General features: G+C 40.0%; 1 protein-coding gene across 1 annotated transcript in view; it reads left to right on the plus strand.

Annotated features, from left to right (window-relative positions):
• Positions 1-16,766, plus strand: part of LOC127626889 (disintegrin and metalloproteinase domain-containing protein 12-like) — a 143,932-nt gene that overhangs the window by 77,574 nt on the left and 49,592 nt on the right. The window contains exons 6-10 of the mRNA XM_052102993.1: positions 2,294-2,486; positions 7,385-7,450; positions 8,207-8,278; positions 9,998-10,167; positions 12,536-12,620. Of these exons, the coding sequence (XP_051958953.1) occupies positions 2,294-2,486; positions 7,385-7,450; positions 8,207-8,278; positions 9,998-10,167; positions 12,536-12,620 (586 nt within the window). The remainder of the gene's footprint in view (positions 1-2,293; positions 2,487-7,384; positions 7,451-8,206; positions 8,279-9,997; positions 10,168-12,535; positions 12,621-16,766) is intronic.

Genomic DNA, 16,766 nt, shown 5'->3' on the forward strand with positions numbered 1-16,766 from the left:
AACAGTGATTCAGGGTCAATGATCAAATGATGGAGAAAGGAACTCTTAATAGTAATTTTTTACAAAACAAACACAGATGGGAATTGTGATTGTGTGCCGCATTCACACGATTAGCAGGAGTGGTGGTGGTGTAGTGGTCTAATGCACATAACTGGTAAACTGGTAATCAGAAGGTCGCTGGTTCGATCCCCACAGCCACCACCATTGTGTCCTTGAGCAGGGCACTTAACTCCAGGTTGCTCCGGGGGGATTGTCCCTGTAATAAGTGCACTGTAAGTCGCTTTGGATAAAAGTGTCTGCCAAATGCATAAATGTAAATATAAATATAGGAGTGAAACATCAGCATTTCTCCGGCATCACGCTCCAGACGATTTGAATGAAGTATCATTACGTGGACAATGTCAGCGCTAAAAGCAAAACGAGGCGTTCTCTGCGAGTGCTTTTCATGTGGAGTTCAATCTGCACGTCATGTAAATGCTGCTTCACAGTTACTGTAGCAATATTAATATAGTTGCTCATTGCAATGAAAACGCGAACTACAGGGACTAGATTAGTAAACCTCCCATTTAGACTTTTAGGGAAACGTTTAATGGCGCTTGAATTGGTGTTGCATGTATTATAGTGCATATACTGTATGTATGTGTATGTATGTGTATTATATATATATATATATATATATATATATATATATATATAAGATTATATCATTTTACAACCAGAATAGTATTATTAGGGCTGTCAATTTAACATGTTAATATAGTGCGATTAATTATATAAAAAATAACTTTTATTACAATTTTACGCAATTAATCATGCCCTCTGACGTGTACGTAAATTCCATAATAAAAGTACAGATTTTCCTACCATACTAGCCGCAAGTGGGCAGAGAGATCTTCAAATGTTCATTATGTATGTGAGACGGTTGTAGAGGTGATGTCAGCAAGCAAAATCACCGACTTTTTCAAGTTTGAAGTCTGTTTTTAAGAGCCACATGAATAGGTGGCAGCACGCCTTAATGAACCTCACAAGCAGCACAGCCAGATGAGAACCACTCGCATTGAAGCACAACAGAATACGGGAATCATGAATGTTGATTTTCAATGTTTCCACTACTTTTAACTTGACACAGCCTCCTAGAAATGCAGCATCTATGACGCTGAATACCAGTGAGATGCTCCAAACGCGTCTGTCTGAGGCACGCAGGTGCAAATAGAGCGACAATTAAAAACTGAGAACATCGACAAACTCACATTTCTCTAATCTGTGTCAGCTTTTGTGAACCTACACCATTTTCTTGACTTTTCAATTGATTATATCAGCAATAATTCATCAAATGATGGAAATATACAGATGTGTGGAGTAGTCAAGCGCACCTCGGCATGTCAAGAGATGATCCAGGTATCTGGATCACAGTGTGCCGGTAGAGCGTGTTAGATCATGGTGGACCGCTGCATCCTCTGTATGTAGCGTTCAGAATGGCAAAGAATCAACAACAAGTTTACGGGCACGTTTGCGGCATTGCCTGATCTATATAATTCCTTTAATCCGATGCTAAACCAGCATGCTCAGATTTTTACCAGCCACAACTCATGCCTGATTACAGATTAACAAGTTATATCATCGCCATAATATATAGCGTCATATCATCCATCCCTACGGCCTACCCAACTATCTCTAAGCTTGCACCGTCGTTACTTTTAGTTAGTTACTCCCAAACCCTGCCGTCTCCTCAGAGTTTATTGTGTAGCTCTTTAAGTCAGCTTGGCCCATTTTTGCAACCTGTCTCTCTGTCTGGCAGGACACATCCACAGGGCTCCTCTGACAAAAACGATGTTGCTTGGCACTCCGGCCAAAACAAATTGCTGCTGATTTTTTTGGCAGCGTCTGGTCGAACAGAGTTTCCAGGGGATCTCATGTGGTGGAGAACATAGTTTTGGAACTTCTGGAAAAGCCTGCAGTTTCAGACCTTTCCCAACTGAGGAGTCTGTCACTTAAAAGTGTGAGAAAGGTTTGCGGAAATTGATCCAAAAACCACAGAGCGGTAGTATTATAGCTGTGGATAGGATTTAATAAGCTAAATATCCTACAAAATCAATCGTCTCTTGACCAACAGTGGCTTAGATGTTGAACTGAGACATTCTCAGATCTGGTTTTGAGGATGTTTCGATATTTTACAAAAATATTAAGTAAGACAGATTTTAAGATATAGACCAAGGAAGTCTATAATGGCTGCAGAGAGCTATACGTTCTTCTCAATGCCAGCTCAATGCTCATCTGTCTTGTCTTTCTACAGGGGACTAATTTCACTTGAAGATAAAGTCTATGTACTGGAGCCAACACAAGCGGGAAACATCACTACACATCGCATATTCAGAGGAGAACACCTTAAACTCACCCAGGGCACGTGTGGACATGGTCACAACATTTCATACCCTGCAGAGTTCTCAAATACTACAGAATATGATTTCAGCTTTCACAGCAGTCGGGTAAAGACAATATTTTATACATTTAAAATATGAATTGACTTTCACAACACAATTGAGTAATGTATTTGTGGGATTAACAGAATATGCAGTAGATGATTATTTAGGGCATGGTCAAGAGTTCATTGGATTGTGAAAAGTGACTCTAATGAGTCGGTTCTTTTGAATCGGCAGCCCGAAACATTCAGTATGACTAGTGTAGTCCGATTCCCGATCGATTGACTCTAATGAGTCAGTTGTTTTGAATCGACTACCCGAAACATTCAGCATGACCAGTGTAGTCCGATTCCCGATCGATTGACTCTAATGAGTCAGTTGTTTTGAATCGACAGCCCGAAACATTCAGCATGACCAGTGTAGCCCGATTCCCGATCGATTGACTCTAATGAGTCAGTTGTTTTGAATCGACTACCCGAAACATTCAGTATGACTAGTGTAGCCCGATTCCCGATCGATTGACTCTAATGAGTCAGTTGTTTTGAATCGACAGCCCGAAACATTCAGCATGACCAGTGTAGTCCGATTCCCGATCGATTGACTCTAATGAGTCAGTTGTTTTGAATCGACTAGCCCGAAACATTCAGCATGACCAGTGTAGCCCGATTCCCGATCGATTGACTCTAATGAGTCAGTTGTTTTGAATCGACTACCCGAAACATTCAGTATGACTAGTGTAGTCCGATTCCCGATCGATTGACTCTAATGAGTTAGTTGTTTTGAATTGACTACCCGAAACATTCAGCATGACCAGTGTAGCCCGATTCCCGATCGATTGACTCTAATGAGTCAGTTGTTTTGAATCGACTACCCGAAACATTCAGTATGACTAGTGTAGTCCGATTCCCGATCGATTGACTCTAATGAGTCAGTTGTTTTGAATCGACTACCCGAAACATTCAGTATGACTAGTGTAGCCCGATTCCCGATCGATTGACTCTAATGAGTCAGTTGTTTTGAATCGACAGCCCGAAACATTCAGTATGACTAGTGTAGTCCGATTCCCGATCGATTGACTCTAATGAGTCAGTTGTTTTGAATCGACTACCCGAAACATTCAGTATGACCAGTGTAGCCCGATTCCCGATCGATTGACTCTAATGAGTCAGTTGTTTTGAATCGACTACCCGAAACATTCAGTATGACTAGTGTAGTCCGATTCCCGATCGATTGACTCTAATGAGTTAGTTGTTTTGAATCGACTACCCGAAACATTCAGCATGACCAGTGTAGCCCGATTCCCGATCGATTGACTCTAATGAGTCAGTTGTTTTGAATCGACTACCCGAAACATTCAGTATGACTAGTGTAGTCCGATTCCCGATCGATTGACTCTAATGAGTCAGTTGTTTTGAATCGACTACCCGAAACATTCAGTATGACTAGTGTAGCCCGATTCCCGATCGATTGACTCTAATGAGTCAGTTGTTTTGAATCGACAGCCCGAAACATTCAGTATGACTAGTGTAGCCCGATTCCCGATCGATTGACTCTAATGAGTCAGTTGTTTTGAATCGACAGCCCGAAACATTCAGCATGACCAGTGTAGTCCGATTCCCGATCGATTGACTCTAATGAGTCAGTTGTTTTGAATCGACTACCCGAAACATTCAGCATGACCAGTGTAGCCCGATTCCCGATCGATTGACTCTAATGAGTCAGTTGTTTTGAATCGACAGCCCGAAACATTCAGTATGACTAGTGTAGTCCGATTCCCGATCGATTGACTCTAATGAGTCAGTTGTTTTGAATCGACTACCCGAAACATTCAGTATGACTAGTGTAGCCCGATTCCCGATCGATTGACTCTAATGAGTCAGTTGTTTTGAATCGACAGCCCGAAACATTCAGTATGACTAGTGTAGTCCGATTCCCGATCGATTGACTCTAATGAGTCAGTTGTTTTGAATCGACAGCCCGAAACATTCAGCATGACCAGTGTAGTCCGATTCCCGATCGATTGACTCTAATGAGTCAGTTGTTTTGAATCGACTACCCGAAACATTCAGTATGACTAGTGTAGCCCGATTCCCGATCGATTGACTCTAATGAGTCAGTTGTTTTGAATCGACAGCCCGAAACATTCAGCATGACCAGTGTAATCAGATTCCCAAGCGAATTACTTTTGTGAGCCTTTTTGGATCACAAAAGCTTGATTCCCCAATGAATGACTCTTTTGAGTCAGTTCTTTTGAATCTACAGTCCGATCAATATGAAATATTACTAAGTGGTCAAATGTGAATTTAACAGGTGGACAGGTGGTAAAGACAAATTATGATCATTAGCAAGGTTATTTCATTTAGATTCTTTGGACTATTCACTAGATGTCATTCTAGCATTATTATTTTTTTATTATACTATGACTGTATTAAATACATGAGCTATAACTTTAAAACTACCATTAATAATTGCATTGATCTGTTTACAAATCAACTGTAAAAGATACAAATAATGTTAATAATAGTAGCGACTCACAGAAAAAGTGTCTTTGATGTTGATGATTTTGTGAACGAGTCTCATATGTGACATAATTAACAGTTTTACCGTGACAATATATGCGGTGGTAAGGGACAATTTTGTCTGATATTTACTGTATGTATGTAAACAGCAAATATATGCTGTATATAAGATCATAGTTTAGAAGAAGATCAATTCTTATTCAAGTAACCATTTTATTGCGGAAGAAAAAATGGAAATGCTCATGAGTGCAAGATGAGTCATCAATATTTTTCATCCATATTCCCGGACGAGAAAGACTAAATTGTAATTGAATATTTTTACTAAATCTTCTTTATTTCAAAAGACATTTTAAAGGTGAGAAATGTGCCGATGATATGCATGAATATGCATGATTTTTCCAAACACAGTAACATTGGCTCAGTGACGTGAGTTTGAGTCGGGACTATGTGTTTCCCCGAACATTGTCAGACTGAAAGAGTGTCAGGAAACCTGTTTGAAAACAGTCATTAGGCTAGCATGACCTCTCTCTCTTTGAGCGAAGCTAAAATTAGCCACACTAACACATTCTGACACAGGGACGAGGGCCAAAAGAACGGACGACTAGTTCAAAGCTTGAGGATTTATGACTTTTCTTGAATCATAACACCCTCCTTGTTATTCACACTCTCTGAAAATTAGCAGTTATTCTGAGTGATGAAAACTTTACTAGACGAACACTGTTCAAACGCTTCTATAAATATCCTTATACCCAGAATTAATGGGGATTTTATAGTCCCTTGAAAGGCAGGTTGTTCTCTCATACATGTGTTATGAGAAAACCATTGTTGAAAAGACAAATAATGACCAATTAAACATTTATAAGAACATTTAAAGACGTTTGATCATGCTTAAAATAATAGTTGACCCAAAAATGAAAATTCTGTAATCATTTATTCACGTTCATGACCTTCTAAACCCATGTGGGTTTGCATAAAATGAGATGTTTTAATGAATCTTGGTCTTTCATTTTGGCTTTCCAGTTTCAAAGAGTACAAAAAACAAAACAAAAAACACCATAAAAGTAGCATACAAGCAGGGCTGCACTGGTAATGTGGAATACCGGGACTTTTCCCGGTGGGCCGACACACTTTGGGGCCAATCAGGGGCAGACTGGCCATCCGGAGAACCGAGCGGGCCGAATTGTCCGCCGCATTATGCAGAACAGACCACAAAACGGACCCGCGATATGCAGAAAAGGACAGCGAACTCACCCCCACACCCCACGCTCAACAACTTTTGGGCAGTTGCCATGTAAAATCCCAGGCCGATTTCTCGTCCCAGTCAAGCCCTGTACACAAGTAATCCAAATGCCGCTATATTCCAAGTGTTTTAAAGTACTTCAATAGATCTATGTGAGGAAGAGATTTTAGTACTTATTCACTGCAGCTCTCAAGACTTATGCTCCGTCCTGCACGCTGTGTTTAATTAAGACACGCAAGAACCAGTGTGTTCTATGATGTAAAACCTTTGTCGAAACCAAAAGAATAAACAATGAACAGTTGTAAAGGCTTGAGAGTAAGTTGAAAGACATTTTTACTTCACTTAGAAAGAAGAGATTATAATAACTTTGAACTGCAAGTGGGGGTTTTCACATGAGACTATTCAATAGCCAGGCAATCAGAGGACAATTAAAGTGAAAAGTCTCCTGGAAAGCACATTACCGTGGATCAGATGTAGTTCGAGGGCATTACTGAACCCAGAACAGGAAGTTCAATCACACAGCTCTGGTAATAGAGGGCACGTTTGGAAATGAGGTGAAGTTGTCACCTTTGTGCCAGGTGATATTAACTCTTAGCGAAAAGAGCCTTAGGGGTTTTGAAACAGGGTTCTTGGGTGCATGCTTATTAACTGTCCATCACAGGAAGAGGTCAAAGTTGTTTTTTCTCTGTTTCCTGCCTCTTTTAAAGGGATAGTAACCCTTAATAAGTGGTCCATATAATGGATGTTGCATTCCAAGTCTTCTGAAGTTATACGCTAGTTTTGTATGAGGAATAGACCGAAATTGTAGTTGTTTTTCACTGATGACATTCCTCTCCACTGTAACTCTCAAATGAAATATAGCAACCTTCATATCAGTGATGGTTGGTTATAAAACACGAGGGGTCTAACGGGTTTTCAGTGAATAAAGACTTCGGTTTGCTCCTCATGCAAAGCGATTGTCTGACTTCAGAACACTTGGAATGGCCCTATGGAATACTTTTATGATGCTTTTTATGTCCATTTGGAACTATAGAGGCCCAGTTCCAGTTAAGAGTGTTCATTATGTTTAAAAAAAACTGTCCTTTTGTGTTCCATGGCAATAGGAAAGTCGAACGGAATTTGGAACCCCTAGAGGATGAGTAAATGATTCATGTTTCATTTTTGAATGAACAATCTCTTTAATGTCTTTTTCTTTTTCCCTCCAGCATAAACGAGACGCCCAGAGCAGCACCAAGCATGTGGAGTTGATCGTTGTTGCAGACAACCGAGAGGTAACAAAATGATCCTTTTGACCTCACAAACATCTCTGATCTTCAATCATCTCAAGGTCAGACATCATTAAAGCCCACTAAGAATGGTACCACGACCTCATCTTTTTACTGGCCCCTTGAACTGTCAGGATGGAGGAGTTTGAGTTCTTGTTTAGATGCTGTGGTCATGAAGGTGAGGAGGTCAGAGGTCGATGCAGTTTATTAGCTTAAAACAACGGATAGCCTGTGTGGCGTCAGACAAAATGGTCATTTCAGAGCCTGAACATTTTTATTTATTTTGAAGCAAGATTGCAAATACAGTTTTTTTTCTTTATTGTAACATCCACTGGTGAATCAGGAACATGTCATTTTGATTTCATGTAATTTTCAAGACCAAATGTTACCTACCAAACCAGGATAATGCAAAAGAAAGTGTTTAAAAATATTGTATTTCTTCATAGTGCAAATTTTACAGCTTTCAACCGAGGTTTACCAATGTGATTATTGTAACAACACTCTATATGAAACGCCCAGAGGCTGCAATCACAGCAAACACGGGTGACACATTTCCAATCTTTGATTTTATTCTCTAAAGCTTTTTTTACATCCAGCATTTGACAGTCTTAACATCAAACACCGCTGCTTATGTTTGGCCCAACATCTCCATGGCAAATGAATTACCTCATGTGACATTTACCACATTCAGACACTGCACGGCCATATTTAGCTGCAGCTTAAAGATTTTCTGTCTCTTTTTTTGCAATCTTCACATTTCAGTATCAGAAACAAGGGAAAGACGTGGAGAAAGTGAAACAGAGACTTGCTGAAATAGCAAACTACGTCGATAAGGTAATCTTAAGGATGTTAGCATGCAGTGAACAGAGTGTTTTCAGGTCAATTGGGCCACTTTTTGACATTCAACTCAGTGTCAAAAAAAGACCCAATTTAGGGTTATTCCAAGTCAAATCAAAGATTTTTTTGTGTGAAAATATATAAACATAGTACGGTGCATTCCAGAGCTGTGCAGAGGTGTATTCCTGAAATCTAAGCACTAGATATATGGTCGGCAGGGCTGGACTGGGAAGAGAAATCGGCCCAGGATTTTACGTCAACTGGCCCAACAGGGGAGGGGGGTGGGGTATCGCTGTCCTTTTCTGCATATCGCGGCACCATTCGGCACATTTCGCGGCCAAACCACCGACCCGCTCGGTTCTCCCGATGGCCATTCCGCCCCTGATCGGCCAAAAAGTGTGTCGGCCCACCGGGAAAATTCCCAGTATGCCAGATTACCAGTCCAGCCCTGACGGTCGCTATTGCACTAACTGAAAAACCACATGTGAATTAATAAAGGTGCATTTCTACTTTAAACATTATAAGTACTTCAGGCATTTGATTTGTTGCACAACACAAATTCGTTTAAACCATGTAACTCACATTTGTTTTTTACGCATGCATGGAGCCACATTAAGAGCCCCACATCTCTGGGATTTAACCATTTAGAGCCTTAAAAGGAATGTACCAAAAGGAAAGTTTGTTCTGAACCAGATTCTCAGACGATTTTAAGATATCTTTAAAACCTCTGGAGTTATAGGCACTCTAAATTGGGAAAAACTTCCCAATTTTTGGACTCACATGATTGGCGCACAATGCAACAATGGGTGCTGAAGTTAAGTGGTTTGTGCAGGGATGGATTATGACTTGCAAAGGCCCCGGGGCCAATTATCTCCAAGGGCCCCCTCCAAAAGTTGTTGAACGGGGGGGGTGGGTGGCATGGTGTGTTTTCATGCCCAAAAGTTGTTGAGCGGGGTGGGGTGCTTCGTTTTCATTGTTGATGGGTCTTTTGAGCGGTGGGATCGCCAAACTGGATCGTGCAACCTTAAAGCCCAGGGCCCCCCCGGGCGGTCAAGGGCCCCTGGGCACTGGCCCCATTGGCCCGGTCAGTAATCCATCCCTGGGTTTGTGTAAAAGACCTTCCTATCTCTGTGTAAAAATAAAATCAGGACGCTACCACCTTTCTAAGATATTTTTTTTTTACCTGTAAGTTTGCTCCAGAATCGCAGGCCAAAATTGTCATTTTGACCCCCCTCGACAAAATAATGGATTGCTCAGTAAATCTTGATCCATGGCATTTAATATTTTGGCTTTCATCATGATTCATGTATTTCTTTCATCAGTAAAAAAATGATCAAAAGCAATATGTTGAGCTGTGGACCTCTTGGTTGAGTCGACATGAAATGACCCTTCATAGAAATCCACCTTAAGTAATGAATTAATAATTAAAGTAGGCACAATTTATATTTGTCAAAAACAAAAAGGTCAAATATAAATCAAAGTCAAGTGGGTTCAAACTTTTCTCTGGTAATGTAATTGAAGCCTTCAAAACAATACTATCAAAGCACCCAAGTGTGGACAGATAAATGACTTGTCACTGGAAACTTTTTGCACATGCCTGGTTAGGAAGTAAAGTGAGGTCATATGTTCACAAATCATCTTATGAGCTTTTACATATTTGTACGTATCAAATGTGTCAGTTTTTACCTCTTGGTGTTTTGAACACCTGTTTCTCAGTTTTACAGATCTCTGAATATCCGTGTGGCGCTGGTGGGGCTGGAAGTTTGGAGTGACGGAGACAAATGTTCCATCACTCAGGATCCGTTCACATCACTCCAAGAGTTCCTGGACTGGAGAAAGCTCAAGTTACTCCCGCAGAGGCCCCATGACAACGCTCAGCTAATCAGGTAACCAGGAACGTTCAACTGCTAAACAGTTTTACTGCAGATGCCCCTCGGTTTGAAATTGTACAACATGGTTTAGCACTAAAATCAATGTTATTTTTTCATATGAGAACAGAGTGATTTCCCTGTAGAACTTTTCAGTTTATAGCCCTAAATCTCTGAAGAGAAGTAGCATTTTGGGGTGAGCATGGGTTAGCATTTTTATGGTTGTGTTTGTTTTTTTATGTTTTTTTGAGAAAAATATGGTTTATTTGGAAAAACACTTGAAGAGTATTTTTGTTCTACAACAGGAAAAGCCCACAGTCGATGCGACTTTCGAAAACACAAGTTGCTAAAGTTGCCAATAGGCTGATAACTACACCTACCACAAGGATTTGAGTTTAAGTGCTTGAAAAATTGGACAACTGCTGTAGTCTTTATGTAGTAACTTAACCCTTGTGCGACCTAAGGGACATTTTTTGTCTTTTTCATTTTTGTTTTTTCGATCATTTTGGCTGCCAATGGCATACATTTTGCCAAAGGTGTGTATTTTTGGGGGGATTTTGATATTTCAACCTATAGTACATCTATAATACACTGTGTACACAAAATAGGTACAATCAGGACCTTCAGGACAAAAATGTCCTCATTGAAACCCAGTGATCCCAGTGCCATTAAAGCATAAAATCATGACTTCTATGATAATATGCTTTCATTCCGGAGTCCTGGCTTCACAATTGTATTTTTTTTATATTTTCCACCAGATGGTGCCATTTTTCTCATGTTTAGCCCATGGAGCAAATACAAGCTTTTTTCCTATTTTTTGCTGTATTATACAGCACTGCAGGACAATTGAGTAAATGGTGTGTGTGTGTGTGTGTGTGTGTGTGTGTGTGTGTGTGTGTGTGTGTGTGTGTGTGTGTGTGTGTGTGTGTGTGTGTGTTTGCGTGTGTGTTTGCATGTGTGCATTCGTTTGTGCATGCGTGTGTGTGTGTATTTATCACTTTGTGGGTACCAAATGTCCCCATAAGGATATTAAACCCCAAAATGTTTGACTTTGTGGGGACATTTTTTAAGTCCCTATGAGGAAAACAGCTTATAAATCATACAAAATTGTATTTTTTGACAATGTAAAAATGCAGAAAGTTTTCTATGAGGTTTAGGGATTAGGGTTAGGGGATAGAATATAAAGTTTGTACAGTATAAAAACCATCATGTCTATGGAAAGTCCCCATAAAGCATAGAAACCCAACGTGTGTGTGTGTGTGTGTGTGTGTGTGTGTGTGTGTGTGTGTGTGTAAGCGTGTATTTATCACTTTGTGGGGACCAAATGTCCCCATAAGGATAGTAAAACCCGAAATTTTTGACCTTGTGGGGACATTTTTCGGACCCCATGAGGAAAACAGCTTATAAATCATACTAAATTATGTTTTTTGAAAATGTAAAAATGCAGAAAGTTTTCTGTGAGGGTTAGGTTTAGGGGTAGGGTTAGGTTTAGGGGATAGAATATAAAGTTTGTACAGTATAAAAACCATTATGTCTATGGAAAGTCCCCATAAAAAATGGAAACACTACGTGTGTGTGTGTGTGTGTGTGTGTGTGTGTGTGTGTGTGTGTGTGTGTGTGTGTGTGTGTGTGTGTGTGTGTGTGTGTGTGTGTAAAAACAACAGTGGCATTATGTAAACAAACTGGCATTTAAAGGGATAAAATCCTGAAAATTTATGAATATTTGGTAGTTATGATCAGGACTGATGGTTAAAAAAGTAATTGAAAGAAGAAAATAATATGAATATATCATATTTTATGGCAGTTTTTTTACACAGACATTTTTGTCCTCTAAGGACCTCTGAGTAACTTTTGTTAAGTTGACACATAAGGTTTACGTTTTTAAAGAACACAGCGGTTTCAAAACTCACTTTTGAAACAAACCTGTCTGTAATTTATGTTGTAGAACAAAATGTGTCTCTTCAAGTAATATAAAAGGAATAGTTCACCCATAAAGAAAAATTCTCCTTATTTACTCCCCCTCATGCCATCCCAGATGTGTATGACTTTCTTTCTTCTGCTGAACACATTTAGAAGAAAATCGACTAATTTGTAGGTCTTTCAAATTCAAGTGGATGATGATCAGACCTTTTGAAGCTCCAACATCACTGACAGTCAACAAAAACATCATCCATACACTCCACTGGTTAAATTAATTTGGGGGGAACTATCCCTTTATCCTCATCGTTAATGTTAAAACTCATTAGAAATGTTTATACAAATGAGCCTGCCTGTTTCGCCGTACAAATTGACATCATAACTGAACAGCTCAGTTTAAAATGATGAGGTTTGATTCACACATTTCTATTGAACATTGATCATGTAAGTGTTTGTTTTCCCTCCTCAGTGGAGTGTACTTCCAGGGCACCACTATCGGCATGGCTCCCATCATGAGCATGTGCACAGCAGAACAGTCAGGGGGCATTGTCATGGTGAGTGACACCTGTCAATCATTCCTAATGACATATACAGTATATTTAAATGAAATTCAGATTCCTCAGTTTATCACAGTTAATCACATATTTGCTGAAATAAGTGCCCAGATGAACATAATTTAAGACATTATTGTGGCAAATGAGGAAATCATTCAATAGACATTACAAAAAAGTGTTTTGGACACCTACAATCCACAGCGATCCAATTTTGCAACCAGTTAGGAAGTCTATCCGAGGCATGCACAGCATGCATTCTTGTGTTCTGCCTGCGCTATTTTTTAATTGTTGGTCTGTGTACACCAGTGCTGAGTGTAATCTGATTACAAAGGAATTAAGTACTGTAATCAAATTACTTTTTTTGCACAAAAAGTAGTGTAGCACATTCGATTTTAAGTTCATGTAATCAGATTACACTAACTGATTTTCTATTAAGTTAACCATCTATGGGGGGGCCTGGGTAGCTCAGCGAGTATTGACATTGACTACCACCCTTGTAGTCACGAGTTTGAATCCGGAACAGGCTAAGTGCTCCAGCCAGGACTCCTAAGCAACCAAATTGGCCCGGTTGCTAGGGAGGTTAGAGTCACATGGGGTAACCTCCTCGTGGTCGCTATAATGTGGTTCGCTCTCGGTGGGGCGCGTGGTGAGTTGGGCACGGATGCAGCGGAGAATAGCGAGAAGCCTCCTCACACGCCATGTCTCAGTGGTAATGCGCTCAACAAGCCACGTGATTAGATGCACGGATTGACGGTCTCCGACACGGAGGCAACTGAGCTTCGTCCTCCGCCAATCGGATTGAGGCGAGTCACGACGCCACCACGAGGACTTAGAGGGCATTGGGAATTGGGGCATTCGAAATTGGGGAGGAAAAGGGAAGTTAATCATCTATAAGTACATTACCTGGGTTACATATATTTCTACAATTATATTATTTATGTAGATTACATTTAAAATGTGAATTATGTTAAAACATATATGAGAATAGCATGGTACTGAGTGTTTGACTTGTGTGCAACATCAAACAAGAAAATTTACAGTATGTACAGAAGATTAGGATTCCTCCAAATCACATCTCTGTTTATGTATTTGCATCACGTTTCATGCATTAGTTAGTCATTCAGTTCATAGGTTACCTGAGGTTGCTGTAACTGCTGATGTCTAGATTATTGTACTGTGTGAGATGTGGACAGTAACTCATTCAGCACGGCTGTCTAGAGACGCTTGCCTCTAAATCAAACCTTCACATTGATCACGCCAGACACGACTAACGATCTAATGAAGCATAAAATTGAAGTGGCTCTCTGAAATACAGCCCGTCTGTGGTCAAAGGGGAATAGAAAGTATCGCATTTTAAGATCTCGAGTAATCAGTGATTTAGGCTAATGCATGCTTGCAAGTCTTCCTGGGAAGCTCCTACTTATGAGTTTAGAAATTGTAATCAAGATGTGATGTGCATTCCAGTGATTTCGGTCGGGATAGAAAAGATTAATTGGGCAATTGTATAGTTCTTTCACCTTTTTAACCAGCCCTTTTAAGAAATGTTCACCCAATCTGGTCGGATACGGCTCCACGTGGTCCCTATGGTTAAAGGTTTTTATGAGGTACAGATGCTTTGATTCAATATTTATGAAGCGAGTCTGTGTGATGTGAGGCTTCTCCATTATGGATCATTATACCTCAACTGTCAGATTCAGTTTCTACCATTTCCTTCCTTTGTGTACTGCAGAAACTAAACTACACTCTTGGGTCCAGGATGGAGAACTATGGTAGATACATACAGAAACTCCAAAATGTTCATTGACTACAATAAGAAAATGCACTTCATTTTTTTGTCTAACTCTTGGTTGAATATTTGCTATTTGATCGAATGGAGTCGCAACTGTAATGGCTACAATATTTCATAAAAACTCATCATGTCGTCGGTGTGGTTTTGCCCTCATTGGACTGAGTTCTTGGAAAACATCATGAGTGATATTGAGACCAAAGCATCCGGACATTGCTTATGCATGAGAAGTATTTCTGACATGTAAAATGGATTTGGTTAGATGAGATACACAGACATCGGAAGATCCTGTGGGGCAGAGATTATAGCACCAGAAGATTGCGTTTAACTCGCTCTTCCAGGATTATTCTCGATCATCTGGATTCTCCACTTACACACCCATTGGAAAGAAAGTCAGAAATGAGATAACAAGGATCCCAAATGGACAGGTTTGCGTTGGTCTCCTGCTTCTCAAATGTTTTTCTTGAGGAAAAAGACCCCCAGTAATCTCTTATAGGTCTCATCTAGAGTTTCAGAATCTCAACAATGTTATCAAAAGACACCCTAGTCTGCATTCAGATTTTTACTCTGAATCACACAAAACCGACCAAGATCATGTCCGGGTCATATTTCACTCCTAAATCAATAGAAAGGCTGATTTAGGACTATTTCAGAGCACAGTGACAATTTAGCACATTTTCCCCATATTCTCATTATCAAATGCAAATTAGTAATTAAATTGTATTTAAATTGCATATTATTGAGGGATGCACAGATTTGTATTTTTTTGACCAAAATATCTCGACAATTGATGAGGGAAAAAAAGTTTTTTGCACTTCTACAAATTAGTTGCACTTTTGTTTTTGCAGTTCTAAACAATAGAGCTCAAATTGTACATATTACGGTTAGAACGTTACAAATTGATATTATGGAGATATGTAGGTACAGTTGCAAGAAAACTTATGTGAACCCTTTGGAATCAGCTGGTTTTCTGGTCATAAAATGTGATCTCATTTTCATCAAAGTCACAAGTATAGACAAACACGATTGTGCTTAAGCTAACAACACACAAACAATTCTAATCTTTTCTGTATTTATTGAACACATGCCATTAAACATTCACAGTGCTGTGAAAAAAGTAAGTGAATGCTTGGATTTAATAACCGGTCGTTCCTCCTTTGGCAGCAATAACCTCAACTAAGCATTTCCGGTAGCTGTGAATTAGACCTGGACAACTTTCAGAAGGAATTTTGAAGCATTCTTCCTTACAGAACTGCTACAGCTCAGCCATATTCTTAGGATATCTGGTGTGAACGGCTCTCTTGAGGTCATTCCACAGCCTCTCTATTGGGTTAAGGTCTGGGCTCTGACTGGGACACTCCAAAAGGTGTATTTTCTTTTTTTGAAGGCATTCTGTAGTGGATTTACTTCGATGTTTAGGGTCATTGTCCTGCTGAATCACCCAACTTCTACTGAGCTTCAGCTGCCGCCAAGCCACCCTGATATTATCCTATAGGATATCTTGATTAATTTGGGAATTAATAATTTCTTCAATGATGGCAAGCAGTCCAGGCCCCAAAGCAGCCCCAAATCATGATGCTCCCTCGGCTGTACCGATCCCAGTACAGCCGAGGGAGTACTGGGATCTTTCATCATTGTCAGTGATCAGACCTACCACCGTCGTATCATCAGCAAACTTAATGATGGCATTGGAGCTATGTGTCGCCACACAGTCATGTGTGTACAGTTGTTATGTTTACCTTGTCTTGTTTCACTGTTGCCCTTTTGTTTGCCATTTTTGTCACTTTTGCACTCCTTAGTTTTCACTTTTGTCCCTTGTGTAACTCCATAGTCTCTTTGTTAGCTTTCCTGTTCACGTTCATTGTTTGCACCTGCCCTCGTTTATTTGCCATTTTGCTTCTGTTTATCACCTTGTTATCTTGTTTGAGTTCTGTTTGTTCATTGGCCCCTTTTCCTATGTTCATGTATTTATACCCTGGTTTTTGGTTCAGTCCTTGTCTATTGTTGAATGTTGTTGTTAGCCTGGTATATTTCCCCTGCCCGTGTTTTTCTAGTTTTAGGATTCTTTCCCCATTGAGGGTTTTTCCTTTGTGTTTGTTTGTTTGCTTAATCAATAAAGTAAGTCTGCATTTAGATCCGCTCTCCTCGTCTGCCTTCGCTGCCTTCATTTATTACAACAGTGAATACAGGAGTGGGCTGAGAACACAGTGTTGAGAGTCAGTGGTGAGGAGATGTTGCTGCCCATTCTAACCACCTGACGTCTGCCTGACAGGAAATCCAGGATCCAGCTGCACAGCGAGCTGTTTAAGCCCAGAGCCCGGAGTTTCTCATCAAGCTTGGAGGGCACTATGATGTTGAAT

Source organism: Xyrauchen texanus, chromosome 33 (genome assembly GCF_025860055.1).
Source record: "Xyrauchen texanus isolate HMW12.3.18 chromosome 33, RBS_HiC_50CHRs, whole genome shotgun sequence".
Taxonomy (NCBI): Eukaryota; Metazoa; Chordata; class Actinopteri; order Cypriniformes; family Catostomidae; genus Xyrauchen; species Xyrauchen texanus.